The 17901-nt window shown below is 37.6% G+C and overlaps 1 protein-coding gene across 1 annotated transcript; it reads left to right on the top strand.

The window, feature by feature from the left end:
* The first annotated feature begins 4456 nt into the window (after window positions 1-4456).
* si:ch211-152f22.4 (E3 SUMO-protein ligase ZBED1) lies at window positions 4457-10986 on the top strand. The gene is made up of 5 exons (XM_053510883.1): window positions 4457-4566; window positions 4911-5024; window positions 8075-8182; window positions 8295-8399; window positions 8872-10986. Exons 1-5 carry the CDS (start codon window positions 4542-4544, stop codon window positions 10203-10205), a joined length of 1686 nt encoding a protein of 561 aa, XP_053366858.1. The 5' UTR covers window positions 4457-4541; the 3' UTR covers window positions 10206-10986.
* The last annotated feature ends 6915 nt before the right edge of the window (window positions 10987-17901 follow it).

The following is a 17901-nucleotide window of genomic DNA, read 5'->3' as shown; positions in this document are numbered from 1 at the left end:
CCCAGGTGAGCAACCGCAGCATAATCCGGTCTCTGGCCTGCGTTAACCCAACCTAGTACCCGCTGCAGCGCCGGATCCTTCTCCTGCTGTGGCACAGGCGAAACAACTACAGGCAATAGTTTAGGCGACGCAGTAACTTGGCTGCACGCCGGCTCGGACGGCTGTTTACCGATGGGGGCTCTGGAGGACTGCGCAGGGAGAATGTTCTGATTCACAGGGGTCGGAGTGTGTTCGATGTCGCAACCACCCACGCGCTCTTCAACCCGCTCGCAGTACCGACAACGCTCTTTGCTGCACGGCCGGCGGGATAAAGCATCGGCGTTAGCATGCAGTTTTCCCGCTCGGTGCTGAACGGTAAAATTATAATCCTGCAACCGCTCGAGCCAGCGCGCTAACTGCCCCTCGGGCTCTTTAAAACTAAGCAGCCACACCAGCGAAGCGTGATCGGTATGCAGCAAGAAGGATTGCCCGTATAAATACGGCCTAAAATGTTTAAGGGCCGCGACGACCGCTAGCAGCTGGCGCCACGTGACGCAGTAATTTTTCTCCGGTAAAGACAATGCGCGGCTGAAGTAGGCGATAGCACGCTTTTTGCCCTCGGAAACCTGAGACAGGACGGCCCCCAACACTACATCGCTTGCGTCCGTGTCGAGGATAAACATACGAGAAGTATCAGGATATTCGAGAACGGGCGACGTGACCAGAGCTTCCCGTAACCGAGTGAAAGCCCGCGCGTGCACCCTGTCCCAGCGAAACGGCTGATTCTTTCTCGTGAGCCCATGCAGCGGACTGGCGATCGTGGCAAAATCCTTCACAAACCGGCGATAGTAAAAGGCTAACCCGAGGAAGGTGCGTAGCTGCGACACATTTAGCGGTTCAAGCCAATTCTGCTGCAATTTTGGCTGGATCGGTGGCAATCCCTTGAGCACTAATTACGTGTCCTAGAAAAACGGTCTCTCGCCGCAACAGCTGGCACTTTTTAGGATTGAGCCGCAAATTCACCCGCCGGATAGCCAAAAATACCTCCCGTAGGTTAGCTAGCGCGACCTTAAACTCCTTGCCATGCACCAGTAAATCGACCAGGTAGACGACACAACGGTTGCGAGGAATATCGGCAAACACTTTCTCCATCAACTGTTTAAATGTAGCTGGAGAGTTACATAGGCCGAACGGCATGCGCCGGAATTGCCATAGCCCTTGCCCGATCGAGAATGCGGTTTTAGGTCGTGCTTCTGGGGCGAGCTCTACTTGCTCTACCCGCTACGCAGATCTAACGAGCTAAACCACGCCGAGCCCGCAATGTGTTCCAGCGCAATATCTATTCGCGGCAATGGATAAGAATCTTTGCGCGTCACCTCGTTTAAGCGCCGGTGATCAACACAAAACCGCCACGATTCGTCCTTTTTATGCACCAGCACAACCGGTGAAGACCACGGTCCGGACGCTGGCTCTTTGACGCCCGAGTCGGCCATCTCACGCAGCTTCTGTTCGGCGATAGCTCGTTTAGCTAAGGGAAGGCGTCTCGGATGTAACCGAACAGGAGCTGCGTTACCCGTATCGATCGTGTGCTGCACCAGATTGGTATGAGTGCACTCGCGCTCATCTACCGCGAAAATGTCCGCGAACTCGTGTAAAAGGGACTTCACAGTGTCAGTCTGTGTCTGACTTAGCCCCACGCTGCTACGCTGCATAAGCTCGGCCATTATTCTCGCTCGGTCTGCTACCGGATGTTTACATGGCGCGTCCACCGGAAGTTCCGCCCCCCTGGTGCACGCTACTAACACGTCCGGCTGCGCTTTGGGAACTAGCAACCTGGCTAACCCGAAGTTACCACGCAACGTTCCGTCAGCGAGATTCAGTACCGCACCCCACCTTTCCAAAATGTCCAACCCCAAGATACAATCATCCTCAATGTCTGCCACAAAGAATGGATGAGAAAGACTGATTGCACCTACTTGTATTCGCACTGTGCGACAGGCCAGTATCTCCAAATAGCTCCCCGACACGGTGCGAATGTTCAAGGCTGGGTCCGGCAGCATACAACCGCGCTTGCCTTGTTCTAATACTCCCCAGCGCAGCAGCAAAACTGTAGAGCCGATGTCCATGAGCTCCCGTAGCGAAACGTTGTCCAGGCCGCAGGAACGCACCGCGAGCTAGCTCTTCCTGCTGGACAGGCCCGAATTCTGGGTAGCCCCAGCATGCGAGAGATCTCAGGTCCATGGCGAACGCCCCCAGTGGCTTGGAGGCGCTCCGCTCGCGGGTCGCTAGCTCTTCGCAGGCAGCCTCCTTATGGTCACCCGCGCCGAACCGGAAGTGGAGCGACTCCCGCAACTTCGCCCAGTTCTTTCGCTCATCAGCCCGGAGGTCTTCCAACGCCTAGAGCGCGTCGATTTCCAGCGAGAGGGCAACCTGGATGGCTGTTTCCGCCGGGGACCAGCAAGCGAAGTCGGCGGCTAGCTCCACCTGGGTGAGGAATGCGTGGGGCTCAACAGCGCCGTTGTAGGAAGGCAGGCGCAGCTGCAGGTCGCCTCGCCGACTGACGGCGCACGGAGCTGTAGCTTGTACCTTGCTGTAGAATTCCCCCCGAGTTCCAGTGCCGGAACCTCAAACGCTCCGCTCCGCTCCGGTCGCCGCTCTTTGCTTGCGCTGGCCCTGTCAGGGAGGGTTTTCCTCCTCCTTAATTGTTCTGCAACTCGGCGGCCTACTTGAATTTTCCGGATGTCCTCCGGGGTGCGCTCTAACCCGTAACTCTCCATCCCACTTCTGACACCAAATGTAGCGTTTTTCACCGCAATGAAGGCACTTGGAGAGACGAGTGACCTTCTTTGCTGCCCAATGCAAATGGCTGGGAGTAATTTATTTTGTAACAGCACGAAATCATAATAACAGCACATCCAACCTCCCTAAAACACACATCTAACCCACACACACACCCTGGCCGAAACCACTAACCCAAACACCTTTCCCCAACAGGGTGAACACCTAACATCCCCTCCCGCAAAGCATGATGGTTACCAATCAAAACCCTGCTCACGCCACAATATATATATATATATATATATATATATATATATATATATATATATATAATAAACATGCCAATGGCACGATGTACTGTTGGCATGATGTACTGTATATATTGTTATGACCCAGAGTCATATAGGTATTGTATTGCATAACTTGTTTTCTTTGCTACTTTGGATTTGTTTTATGCTTTGAGAGTGTTGTGTGCGTGTGTGGGTGGAGTTATAGGAGACCTCCTGTTACTGGCCCATTCAAACAGATTAAAGCAAGCTGATTGGACAAGCTGAGCACTTGATAGTGCTCTCTCTCTCTCTCTCTCTCTCTCTACCATGCCACTCCTAACCAAACCGTTTGCGTGTAAACTTTGATTAGTGTGATGTGAAGTAAAAAAAAAAAAAAAATGCAGTCTGAGCTGTGACCAGAATTAAGTAACAATTTTGGAAGCTGTGGTTGTGTTGTAAACTAATGAAAGATAAATCACTGTATATTTTGAGCACCTTGTAGCCTCTGTAGGAGTGAGAAGCCCCTTTTATTTTTACCTTTGTTTTTTTTTTCTTGTTTCTTATCTAGGTAGTTAGGTTAGACAAGTTTGTATTTTATTTTGTATTAAATTTTTTTCCCATAGCTTTTTCACGCAGCATCAAGTGTAGCTTTTGAAAGGGAACCGTACTTACGGCCACATCCCAAAACCGCATAGGTAAGATAGGGGTATTAGTAGTTAACAGATTATGAGCCGAACTTCGCTAAGTGATGATGGTAGAATAATTAATAATTATAAAGGTCTTAACTAAAACAACATGCGTGAGGAATCACAAAGGAGTTTTCATTTTCTGCAATGGAAAAGTACTCTAACTAGTTACTTTTATCAGAAAGTAAAACTGTAATGTAACTGATTAATTTTTGATGATGGCAATTTTGTAATGCAATTAGTTACTTTAAAAAGTACGTCCCCCAACACTGCATACCAGTGCACCTGGTTGTTGTTTTTTTTGTTGTTGTTTTTTTGTTTTGTTTTTAAGTCACCTTCAGTTGTGCAAGTCAAATGGGCAAGTTAATCAAAGTGGGGAAAAATAACAGAAACCAACAGGGTTTTTGCAAGTCAGTCACAAACAAGCATCTACATGATCAGTAAGTCATTTTAGAACTTGTGCCTTAAATATAATTTGACTATGATTCATTACAGGATGAGTTCACCTCTGGAGTTGTTCCAACAAGAAAGCCATTTTTTTTTTTTTGGCAAGTTAAATAATTTTGTATTCTTTACTTTTATTAGTATTTTAAATGTGCTTTAAAAACATATTGATACAATTATATAGTATAGTATACAGCATAGCACATGCTCTTTTTTGGTTGGTAAAAAGGAAACAGGAAAGTACACGCCCAGTGAATAGGTTGTACTTTAGTTTCATCTAAAAAGAAACTGAAACTTTATCTGCAAAACCACTCAAAGGAAAATACACAGAGGTGGCACAACAAATCCTGACAATAGCAAAAAGGCACATAACGTTTTGTGGATCATGGATAAGTGGAGAGATCGTTCTGGTGAGTATTTATTCTTTTGGTTAACACTCTTCTGTGAGAGCCAAATTCACGTTCAATAAGTACAACGGTGTTCTATCAGATTAGAACTGCAAAGTAGCGTAACTAACATGAACATGATTGGCTTTTACTCAGTGATTTTTATGCATGATTTATAAATCATGAATCAACAAATGTTATGTTAGTTAAAATAAATTAAATAAATTGCTGGAATATAGGATTTGATTAAAAAAAATAATAATAATAATAATCCTCCATAACCAGAAAATGCATTCATGTTACCTTTCATTTTTTAATTTGTAATCAGAGACCATAACAGATGGATTTTTTTAATTTTATTATTTTAGTTCCAGGACCAAAAAAGCCAAGTCGTTTCCAGAAAGGGAGGAGGGATCATCCTTATGTGAACCAAACTCTGCCTTATAAAAATGTGTACAAAACCCAGACCTTCATTAAAGCAGGTAACACATCTCTGGGAGATAACTATGATATGCAAAACTTCTCTTTCTCTGACTCATTATTTTTCTCTCTCTCTTCCGCTCATTTGTTTCGAGATTCTAAACAAATAAAATGCAAGCGATTTTTGATGATGTAGTTGAACCATGCATCATGATTACAAATGACGAACACAGTTAAATACTGTAAGGGGAAAATAACATTTTGCTTTTAAGATGTAATTAATTACTGTATTAATTCTGATCTTTGTAGTAAGTGTGCCACATAGACTATAGAAGTATGAGGCGCCGTATAGGGCTTAAATCAAACTTTACTCACGCACACACATATGAAACACTTGCATACACATATATGAAACACTCACACATACATATATACTACTAACTGCTCAAACAACTACATATGAAACACTTGCATACACATATATGAAACACTCACACATACATATATACTACTAACTGCTCAAACAACTACATATGAAATGCGCGCGCACATACATACATACATACTTTCCGCGCACATACATACATACTTTCCGCGCACATACATACATACTTTCCGCGCATATACATACATACTTTCCGCGCACATACATACATACTTTTCACGCACATACATACATACTTTCCGCGCACATACATACATACATACTTTCCGCGCACATACATACATACTTTCTGCGCATATACATACATACTTTCCGCGCACATACATACATACTTTTCACGCACATACATACATACTTTCCGCGCACATACATACATACATACTTTCCGCGCATATACATACACACTTTCCGCGCACACGCACGCACACACACACATACATACTTTCTGTGCACGCGCACAAAGCCAACTGTAGCGGTGTAGGGAACGAGTGAACAACGGATCTTTAGTTTAGCGGAAAAGGGAATGGATAATTTCCTATAAGTCATTACATATCGCTGGAGTGTGAAAAAATTTTACTCGAAAAAGAATTTATATTTTTATTATAATTATTATCGAGGCGAGGACATCATATAAATAGGACACAATAATTTACATTTTGATTTAATAAAGAAACCATTCGTATTATATAGGCTAGTAATCTGTAAAAATAAATAAATAAATAATACGTTTTATATTTTTTTATGGTATCAGTTTTTGTTTCAATAAATAATCTATATTTAATGTCCGTAGCGTGAAATTTCCACAGCAGCAGGTATCCGAGGTGCTTGTGTTACCATGGTAACGCAAGGAGGAAGTGACGTTGCATGGTGTTCTGAATGGTGGAATTTTGTAGAGTGAAGTTCCCTTTTCAGACATTTCCTGCGCAGGGAGTAGGGTGTAGGGTGTAGTCATTTCAATGTATATGAACTTCATTCTCCCTGATTAGTAGTAGCGTTTCTTAAATAGACCGTTAATGGACAGTTTAGAAGACAACGAGTGATTTATTTATCACCACAAAAGTGGGTGATATGGGGGGTCGGAACAATGTTTGTCCCGTGGGATTCCGATGAGTTATTGGTTATATTAGCGAAGGCGAGGAAACACATTTCACAAAACAGTATTTCTTTCTGTTGTAGGATCCGACATATTAGCCACAGATTCCGTGCTTTAATTTTCTTTTTGCAAATCATCACCTGCGTTTTCTGCCGCTGAAATATTCAGACATTATGTGGATAGTTCTGAATATGCCATGTGATTGAGCAGTGATGATACAAACCAGTACTACCATTCAGGGAGAATGAAGCGACAAGTCCGTCTACACTGAAATGCCTTCCTTTTACACTGAAATGCCTTCCGGTTACACTGAAATGCCTTCCTTTTACACTGAAATGCCTTCCGGTTACACTGAAATGCCTTCCGGTTACACTGAGAATCTCATAGGTGAATGTGCGAGAAGAGTTTGTATGTGTGTGCGCGGAAAGTATGTATGTGTGTGCGCGGAAAGTATGTATGTATGTGCGTGAAAAGTATGTATGTATGTGCGCGGAAAGTATGTATGTGTGTGCGCGGAAAGTATGTATGTATGTGCGCGCGCATTTCATATGTAGTTGTTTGAGCAGTTAGTAGTATATATGTATGTGTGAGTGTTTCATATATGTGTATGCAAGTGTTTCATATGTAGTTGTTTGAGCAGTTAGTAGTATATATGTATGTGTGAGTGTTTCATATATGTGTATGCAAGTGTTTCATATGTGTGTGCATGAGTAAAGTTTGATTTAAGCCCTATACGGCGCCTCATATAGAAGCTTTAAACCTGTCTGATGAAACATAGAAAGACAAGGCCTAAAATAGGACAGAAACAAACTGATTGTAGTTCCTTTTGAATAGATGATAAGGCGAGGACATCTGGTCTGGGTCAGATAAAGGGTTGTGACTTTGAATGTAGGAACTTCATGTACAGGGCGGTGATTATGTTAGCAGAGATGTTTGTGTATAAAATGGGACACAAACATCTCTGCTGACATGTGATGTTTTGAATAGGTTAGAACATCACATGACCTAGTCACGATCCTCAAAGCTTACTTATTTTGGGGTTCACTAAATACTAACCCTACTTAAAGTCCTGTCATAATATTCCCCCCAAACTTCCACTTGGCATTCAATAAATCACATTTATGAATTCATCTTTCATAAAGTGCTGACATTGGAGATACCGTGCATAAATTGTAAATAAAAACCTTCTTAAAAGTCACTACCTGTTTAATCTGTTTAATATTAACTTTACCTACAATATGTGACACATTCACTATACATGTGCAGAAATTACATCATATTAAACAAACTCCTTCTGATCAATCAGAATTTAGGATTGAACAATGCTATGGTTTAAAATGACACATTAAGCAATATTGATTAATAATAAGATATGAAGTTCTGATGTTCAGGGAATTTTTTATTTTTTTCATAAGAATGTGTGACATCAATGCAAATACTGTATGTGTTAAAAAAAAGTTGTTTACTCAATAACATAAATAACAGATAATGTCATAGGTCAAGTGATCATATAAAGTGATCTTTTTGCATTTAATCAACAGTTTTGGAAAGTATGTTAAAATTGTTTTGAACAGAAAGTGGGAGCCGTACTGGACCATTTTTCCGTTGTTCCGGGAGAAGAAGTGAACATGATGTCCCGCAACACAAACCAGATATTAAACAACAACCATATGCGTGCTTAGGTTAGTATTTGCTAAATGCATAGTATGAATCATCTGATATATTTACATAAAAATGCATGTGGAAATGGTATAAAAGGAAAAAAAAAAGTTTTGTGGAATGTTCTTTGTGCAGAAAGTTGGAGATCAAACAGAGAACATTATCCTGGTTCAAGAAGTAGAGGTCATGACTTCCCGCGACACAAGCCAGTTATTACACAGGAGCCATCCACTTGCCAAGGTGAGTACTTATCTGTATGTTATGTCATGTGTCAGAGGTTGTCAGATTATAGGACTACACATTTCAAAGTCAAATTTTATTTGTCACATACAGAGTTAAAATGTCCCAAAGAGTGCAGTAAAATCAAAAATATAATTTATTAATAAAAGTAATATAAAAATAAGATTTTTTTATTATGAACATTTAGGCTGAAAAATGACAATATTTACAAAAGCTACCAAAATAAAATATAATTTAAATAGAAGGGTATAAATTATGCAAGATTTACAGACTGTGCATGAAGCTCAGTAAATTACCTGATTTATTATACTTATAACCTGGTTTATTGTTGTTTGTTAAGATGATAGAAAACAGTTACTTCTCTTTTCCCAAATAGTGTATGATGGGGATATTGCTGAAATATTTTGGTACAAGTGTTAAGGTTTGTTTGTTTGTTTGTTTGTTTGTTTGTTTGTTTGTTTGTTTGTTTTAGGAGACAATTTTGATTGGAAAAGACACATTCTGAAGTTTATTGTTACAGATTTACAGACACCACTGCTTGTTGAAGAAGATGGATTCCAAAATTTCTTGAAAGCCCTAAATCCCAATATTGATTATGCACTAAGTGCCTCTGCAGTTCGAAAAGAACTGTCGAGCGTGTATGAGGCTACAAAGAGAAATGTCAAAAAAGCTGTGATAGATGCCAGCGATCTAGTGCTCTCTGCTGAACTGTGGCTCTCAAGCAAAAAAGAGTCGTATCTAACAGTAACATGTCACTTTATTGATAGGAAGTGGGATCTGAAATCATACACTCTAGAAACAGCTCATCTTCTTGGTGAAGATACACCAGAAAAGGTTAATGAACATCTTTGGAGAATTTCAAGAGAATGGGACATTGTGGGCAAAATACAGGTGGTGGTTGTCAATGTGGATAAAATGAAAAGGGGCAAGCTAGCATCAGACTGGACGTACATACCTTGCTTCAGCCACACCCTCAACAAAGTCATCCAAGAAGTTGTGGAAAGCCCTGATTGGAGATATTTGATAAATAAATGCCGTCGTATTGTTCAATTTTTCCACCAGGAAAATGAAGCTTTATGGTGTCCCCATTTGACACAATCATCTAATGGGGACTGGCTTTCAACACTTAATATGGTGAGCAAGATCTGCCAACAGTGGCCAAAGTTTTCCCAGGATGCCGATTACAAACGTAATGATCTTTGGCTAAACGAAAATGAAAGGGGTTTGCTGCAAAATATGAACAAGGTGCTCACGGTTGTCAAAAATGTCATGCAGGAGATTGGGACATGCAGATACGTTCCTGTCTCCAACATCATACCTCTGATTGACAAGCTTCAGTCGAGTCTACAAAGTCTAACACCAGAAAACAACGTTGCCTCGAAGCTCAGTGAGAGATGTAAATATCATTTTGGAAACATCAATGAAAATATGTTGTTCACTGTCAGCACAGCACTGGACCCAAGATACAAAAATAGTGTACTGAAGACTGATAAAGGGGAAAAAGTCAAAGCAAAGATCAAAGAGGAACTGGGCAACCGGGATTGTGAAGCTTTACTTCTGCGATACATTGTAGAAAAAGATGTCCCAGCAACTCAGAATCTGCTGCAGTACTGGGCAGCTCAAAACAATTCAAAGGACCTGGCCAAGGTTGCACACAAATATCTCAGTGTGATCTCTACTGCTATTCCAATAGAGCAGATGATGCATGAGAACAACTCACGGATCATTTTTAACAGGAGGAAATGCTTAGAGCTTGAAGATATGAACATGATGCTGTTTCTGAATGCCAATTACCAAAACATTTGAATTGTGGTGGTGGGAAAAACCTGTCCGACTATCTACAATTCTAAAAATCTAAACTTTATTCATGGCCTGCGTTTTTGCCTCTTCACTCGATTAATATGTTTTTTTTGGAACATCAGTGGAAAAATAGTATTTCATTTGTTCACTAAGTCTTGTGTTGTTGATTGTCTTTTGTTATTAATACTAAATTAATAAAACTACATAGTGTTGTGATGTGACCGTGTAGGAGCATTGTAGACATTTTTGACATCCAGGAATCTAAACAAGCTGTATTAATTAGGCTTGTTTCAAATTTAACATGGCATGTACAGTAGGTTTCCAACAACACAATCACATCTTATCATTCACTGCGTGATGAAATCACTCACAAAGCACTTAGCTAGACAAGAAATAAACTCTTGATTGGGACACCAAGTCAGTTGGATGGAAACACCTACAACTTAGGCAACTTGGAGTCACCGAACCGCCTACCAGCCATTTAGGACTACAAAACGGATCCAGAAAAAATCCACATAAGCATGGGAAGAATATTGGAATTCATGGACCTAATGTACATATTTAGAGGTAAAGACTATGACAAAAAAGAAATGCTTTTTATTTTATCTTCTGACTTCTAATATTTGACTGAAAAGAAAAGATTGTGTTAAGAGATAAATGTTACTGTATATATTACTATATTATATATTTTTCATACTGCAATAATCTTTCTTTTAACATACTTTAAAGTGATATTTTTAGTTGTTTTGTTAAAACACTAAAACATGTCTTGTCACACAAATTAAAATATCCACAGTGCTGACCATCAAACCTACAGTATATGTGCTTGCTTACATCTAGTTCCAGACATTATTAAGCAATATTCTGTTGATTAATAATGCAACAGAATATCAAACATTACATAGCAAAGTTTTATATAAAAACATTGACTTTCTATATGAAAAGAAAACACCTAATATTACTAACACAATAGCGTTTTCATTTTGATGCCCATATGTGGGAACATGGCTATTTTATATCCTACACCATAGGACCAAGCATTTAACAGGGTTAAAGTCACAACATAATTTACTGTAGGTTAAACATTAAAAATATACTGAACAAAAATGTAAATGCAACATTTTTGTTTTTGCTCCCATTTTTAATGAGATGAACTCAAAGATCTGAAACATTTTCTACATAAACAAAATAACCATATCTCTCAAATATTGTTCACAAATCTGTCTTGCTTCCCTGAGACTGTTTCTGACAGTTTGTGCAGAAATTCTTTGGTTATGCAATCCGATTGTTTCACCAGCTGTCCGAGTGGCTGGTCTCAGACGATCATGGAGGTGAACCTGCTGAATGTGGAGGTCCTAGGCTGGTGTGGTTACACGTGGTTTGCGGTTGTGAGGCTGGTTGGATGTACTGCCAAATCCTCTGAAACACCTTTGGAGACGGCTTATGGTAGAGAAATGAACATTCAATTCATGAGCAACAGCTCTGGTGGACATTCCTGCTGTCAGCATGCCAATTGCACGCTCCCTCAAAACTTGCAACATCTGTGGCATTGTGCTGTGTGATTCAACTGAACCTTTCAAAGTGGCCTTTTACAGGTGGCCAGTCTAAGGCACACCTGTGCAATAATCATGCTGTCTAATCAGCATCTTGATATGGCACACCTGTGAGGAGGGATGGATCATCTCGGCAAAGGAGAAGTGCTCACTATCACAGATTTTGACAGATTTGTGAACATTTTTCGAAAAATATGGTTATTTTGTGTATGTAGAAAATGTTTCAGATCTTTAAGTTCATCTCATAAAAAATGGGAGCAAAAACAAAAGTGTTGCGTTTAAATTTTTGTTTAGTATAGTTGTGGGGAAACTAATTATTATAGAAAACCCTTCAATTGTTATAATAAAATGGTGAAAGTTAAGTTTGATTCTGTTCAGGGTTTCCTTTTTTTTTTTTTTTTACTGCCTTACTAAGCTAAAGACATGAAGATTGGTGAATTTTAAAACATGCCCATATATAAACCATATACTCATTATATGATGGGTTTCAGTTTTTGCAAAAGGTGCAAAATTGTATTGAGGATATATTTAGTGCATAGTTTTTTGTTAAAAATAATTTGTTTAAAGGCACAAATAAAAAAAAAGTGTATGGCAAAATTGTTTTAATCACATCAATTTGAATGTTGTAATGGTTTCAAAAAAATATATAAATGCACCTTCCAAAGTTTTATTTAAAAAAACTGATAAATTAGACAGCAAATATGCAATTTGGGGGGAAAAAGTTTAAGACAATTCTTGTACCTGAGGTAAATAATTTGTCAGAATGTTCAAAAATTCAATTTATCGCGTTTTGCAATAAAACCCTTGTTCTGTTTATTTTTCAGCACCATCACACACACAATGTTCCCGAAAAGCTCAGAGTCACTCCTATATTGACTGAATATCTGCTCCTTACAAGTGGCTCCATACAGCAGCTCATCACTCATACAATTAGCACATCATCTCATTCAAATCCAACTCACATAAAAAGCATTCAAAAACTATGATCACATGTGAACATATTAGAATTTATTTGTTAAATGCACCAGTGGTTGGTTGAAACATAGTTACAAACCTGACAGTTAGCACTTGCATGCATAAACACTTTGCATGATTGTCACATATCTTATAATTATGGATTCTTGTGGTCTTCGTAGTTGAATTTTAAATCATTAAAATCCTATGCCCTGAAACTACATTAAAGTTCATTATATTTAAAACTCAATTGTGATGTTAAAAAAAAAACCCTGCAAGAAAACTTATATAATAAAAAATAATTTTAAACATTTTTTGTGTAAAAAAAGATTTGTTTAAGGTAACAGGGCATTCTATGAGGTTCGTGAGAATTACATATATAACCTTATTTCTTTATATACTTGTATGTCACTATCACATTTTATACCTTCAATATTTGACAAAAGCAATATATATATATATATATATATATATATATATATATATATAAGTGTAAATCCTGAAATAAGTTAAGGTTCAGTATTGCAGAAAATGTTAAAGTGAAACTTAAAGACAAAACAAATAAAGGTGGAACCAGCAGCAGGTGCAAACAATTAACTCCAGGAGGAAAATGAGGCAAGTCAACACCAACCATGTACAGTAGGGAAAGTGGCAACAAATGGAACAAAATATGACGTACAGTAAAATATGACACCAAGGATGTGGCATGCACTATGAAAGTCATAACCGTGAATATTTAATTTAGAGACTTTTAAAAATGCCCTAGTTTCCCTAAAAATAAAGATGAAAACAATGATCATCTTGCATACATACCTTTACAGTACATGCACATACACTAAAACTTCATGTTCTAAAGGAATTTTGTTCTCGGTTCTTCTTATACAGTATAGTATTCCCAACTTTTATATAATTGTATGTTGTGCTGGAGTTACAGCCCCTAGGAAACACAACAGAAATGGCACTGAGATAAAGAATGAATAATACACCTATGCCCTTGAATGTTACAAATCATTGACACTGGAGACTCTTTCCTTAATGCAATATATTTAATAAATACATGTATTGTCACAAAGTAAATGAATAAGGTTGAGTCTCCAACACTATACCCACGCTTGAAAAGCTTCAGTCAGGTCTACAAAGTCCAATCCTACAAGAATATAAAGTAGCCTTAGGGCTCAGTAAGAGACGTAACACATACACTCTCTCACACGCTCATTTACACACTATGGGAACGCCAATTAGACTAATCTGCATGTCTTCAGGCTGCAAGAGGAAACCAGAGTATCCAGAGGAAACCACTAAGCCGTGCCGCCCTAAAATTATAACTGTGCCCCCAAATAATCAAATGGCTTAGACGGTAGTTCTGGCTGTAACAAAAAAAGATTATTTTTTTTTAACAAAAACATTTTTTTCCTTTGCCTATATATAACTTTATGTTTAGAATGATAATCCAATGAACCTTAATATTATACAATCAACAGTTATACTGTTTATACATAAATGGGTGTCAAAGTAAAAAAAAAAAAAACAATTTTGAACATACAGATACAATGTTTGTCTATATTTTGTGACTTTCTAACATATTATTTATGAAGAATTTTTGTTTGTTTTTTTGCCTTAACATTGTTCAATTCACAGCTAACAATGTTTATTTCTCAGTTGTGTATTAACTATAAATAAGGTAGTGAATTTTTATATTTATAAAGAAATAAGAAATGTCATGATACTTTTGGGTACTAAACTATATATTTAACAGAGTAATGGTATTGTACTGTTTAACTCTTTTTAACATTGTGATGTTTATTAATTAATTAATTTTCAGAATTTATTCCTCCCAAAGCATTATTCGGTTCTAAACTTTTTTGTAGGAATATTTTTAAATATTTTATTAGTAAAATAATAATAATAATAATAATAATAATAATAATAGGAAATTAATAGAAATAACAATCATCATATATATACTTTTATTATATTATTGTAAATGGAAATTTATTATCTAGAACTTGACTAGTACCAATACAACACAAATATTGTCCTTTTTGTGTTTCTCTAACTAAACAAATAAATTTTGAAGTGTTCTAAAACTTCAGCGCTTGTTTTAAAATTATTTATGTTGTTTTTGGGATTGTTTTACTAACGCTTGCACCTGTAGTTCCTATACGGAATCTCCACATGATGGAGACATATCCACAAATATGACAGGGAAGTGTGAATGCTGCAAAACATAAAAGAAAACTTTTTCCTGCACAAAGAATGATTTATGAAAACATGAAATATTACATAAATTTACCAATAAATGCATTGCAGCGGTAAGGACAGGCAAAAAACTATTATAATTTATGTTGAATATTATATATTTTTTAATAATGTATTTGAAACAGGCTTTTGGGACTTGCTTGGAATTTGCTTTTGCTTGGGAAGGCTTTTTCTGTAGGCTTTACTTTATTACTATTTTTAAGACATTATAATTTATGCATATTTTTTCAAGCTTTTTCTGTAAAGCCAATTGTCACAGTGACCATTGATAAATGTGCTATATAAATAAAATAGAATTAAATTTAATTGAATTAAATTTATAGCCAAGATAGTGGCTAAAAAATTATGCAACTTTAGACGCAAAATAAATGTTGGTGTTGACACTGTATAAGGTTTTTGAAACAATGCAAGAGCCTTAGCTAATCAAAGATAACAGGTGGCCTAACAAAATCTTAGAGCACACACCTCTTTTTTTTTTGTTGTTGTTGTTTTTTTTTGGCCAGGCAGTATTGACGAAGACTAACCATAAAATTAAGCCTGGTATTGTGATTGCCGGGTTTCCTTGTGCCATCAGGACAGCTCTGGCCTCTCAGGTTATGACTTCACAAAACCCCTGGGGGATCTTAGTGTGATCTGACTTGTTTGTCTGGCGCATTCCATGGATGCTGTTAGACTTGAGATCTTGATCCTGTGCAACTGAGTAAAGTATTTTGATTGATTATAATCAATGTTAATGTGTTACAATTTTGTGTAACAGGAGAACAATACACAAAATAAAGACTAGTTTAATGACGTATAAATGATGATTGTACAGTACCATTTTTCTTTTTCGCTTGAAACCTGAAAGAAAATAAGTAAAATGAAATGACGGAGTGAAATGACTCCAGAATGCATTGTTTATTTACCAGATATATTTTTTTTATTAAAAACAGTCAGAAATATACAGCATGAAAAAATACAATATTATGGCTTCATACAAATACTGTAATAGTTACAAAATTATTATATTTATATAGCACTTACACTCAGTGACACTTTCACCACATTAATGGCAAAACAACCACGTCAAATACGTGACAATGCTTTGGTGTACTCACAGTGACTATTCTATATTATACAACAATATATTACCAAATATCTATAGTGTGTTCATGTACAGGTATATGACAAGTATCGAGTTTAGGATGCTTGTTTTTCCTTTTTTATTCCTTAATTTTGTATACCTTAGAAGATACTAAAATGACAAGGAAAATTTGAGGGTATATACAGTATACACACAGTCTGACAGAACACACGTGTTTCACAGTATTAAACATGGCCTCTTTGTTGGGGGGGTTTCCTTATGTTTTTGCATTACAGGTATGACAGAGTTTAAAATTCTACATCCACAAGCAAAGACATTTCTTTTGAATTAACTTTAAGGATTTCATAATTACCTTTATTTATAGTATTAGTTAACATTAACTATGAATGTCCGCATTAGTGCATACACAAGTACTAAATATCTATTTGAATAAATTTGTCTATTTAAATTTGTCTATTATGAAAATAAGTCCACATAAGCCTCATGCCATAATATTGTTCGTTAATGTAAAGTTTTATTCTTCCTTCTCATTACTAATCCCTACACTGTCCAGTTTTTGTGGTGCGGTAAAAAAGTTATCAACTACAGCAATAGATGAACAGCCAAAAAATTTGGCTTTGGCCCTTTCCTTTTTTCTTTGATACTAATTTATTGACACCTCAATTTTATGATATCATAAATATATCTCACCAAAATAATATGACTGTCTGTATTTGTAATGTTACCCTGCTTAAGCTGTCTATAGTCCTGCTAGCTGTGATTTCCTAACACAGTGAAACAGTGTTGTCTTCTGTGTATGAGCCAATGGACATAAGACTTATTAGTTTAATTTCTAATCAGATACCAGCTATAAAAATGTCTGAAATGCTTCTGTTCCATAATTAAAAAGAATCTTTTAACGTACAGTTTACTGTCTGGCCAAAAAAAGTCACACAATCTAAGATTTCATTTAATCATATTTAGCCTTGATTGTAGCACAATGTAGTGTCAAGTTTATGCGTGAAAATGATTCATCCTGCTCCCAAAACCACTCTTTCACAATCTGAGTGCTGGAATATGGCTGTGCCATCAGAAAAAAAACAAAAAAAAACAATGGATGACAGTCTGATCATTCAGTACATTCAGGTCATCAGCTGACTTTATTTTATTGCCACATAACGTTGCTGGGCCTACAGTATAACTGGCCAACTGATGCAACCCCAGATCATAATCCTGCCTCCAGATGTTTTTATCACTTCATGAGCTTCCCTTCTTCCTCTGACACGCCCATCACCCTGGAACAGGCCTTATCGGCTCCATCACTCCAAAGTCCAATCTTAATGCTCCTTAACAAATTCACACCCTTTTTCTTTGCTTTTTAGTCTCACTTTAGGTGGTTTTATTGATTACATATTTGGAAGGTTATTACAGTTTTGTTTTGTTGTTTTTTTTTTTGTTGTTTTTTTCCATGCAACCTCCATCCGTTTTTTTTCTTAACACATTTCTTCCACCAACTTGACAGTTCTGCACTTTATCTTTTCCATTTTTTCAAAATGTGTTAAAAGGTTCTTAACCTCGTTCCAGTAATTTTAAACCTCCTTAGTTGTTTTCTTTACTTGACGCAGCCCAATAATTTGACCCTTCTGAAATGGTAACTATTTTTTTTTGGCCAGGCAGTTTAGTCTTTTCCCTTTTTTCTCTTTTGGCAGTAATCATATTTTTGACGGTAAGCAAATGCTAGAACTATTCTATGGATGACAGGTTTGTTTATTTTTTAATTCTTCTGGTAGTTTAAGCTTCTACAGTAGTCCACCATGTCCAGACCTGAAATCTGCTTGTCCCAGGCACCCAGGTCTCTGTATTTGTACGGTAT

This window comes from Clarias gariepinus, chromosome 14, assembly GCF_024256425.1.
Source record: "Clarias gariepinus isolate MV-2021 ecotype Netherlands chromosome 14, CGAR_prim_01v2, whole genome shotgun sequence".
NCBI classification, from domain to species: Eukaryota; Metazoa; Chordata; class Actinopteri; order Siluriformes; family Clariidae; genus Clarias; species Clarias gariepinus.
Note: the sequence above shows the minus strand (reverse complement) of the source record. Positions and strands in the feature narration are given on the sequence as shown.

What these genes read in the sequence shown, in the direction of transcription:
- si:ch211-152f22.4 (XM_053510883.1), top strand. Translation starts at nt 4,542, where the DNA reads ATGGATAAGTGGAGAGATCGTTCTG. An exon ending in TAAGTGGAGAGATCGTTCTG is followed by an intron (nt 4,567 to 4,910) that starts GTGAGTATTTAT and finishes TTATTATTTTAG; the next exon opens with TTCCAGGACCAAAAAAGCCA. An exon ending in GGAGCCATCCACTTGCCAAG is followed by an intron (nt 8,400 to 8,871) that starts GTGAGTACTTAT and finishes TGTTTGTTTTAG; the next exon opens with GAGACAATTTTGATTGGAAA.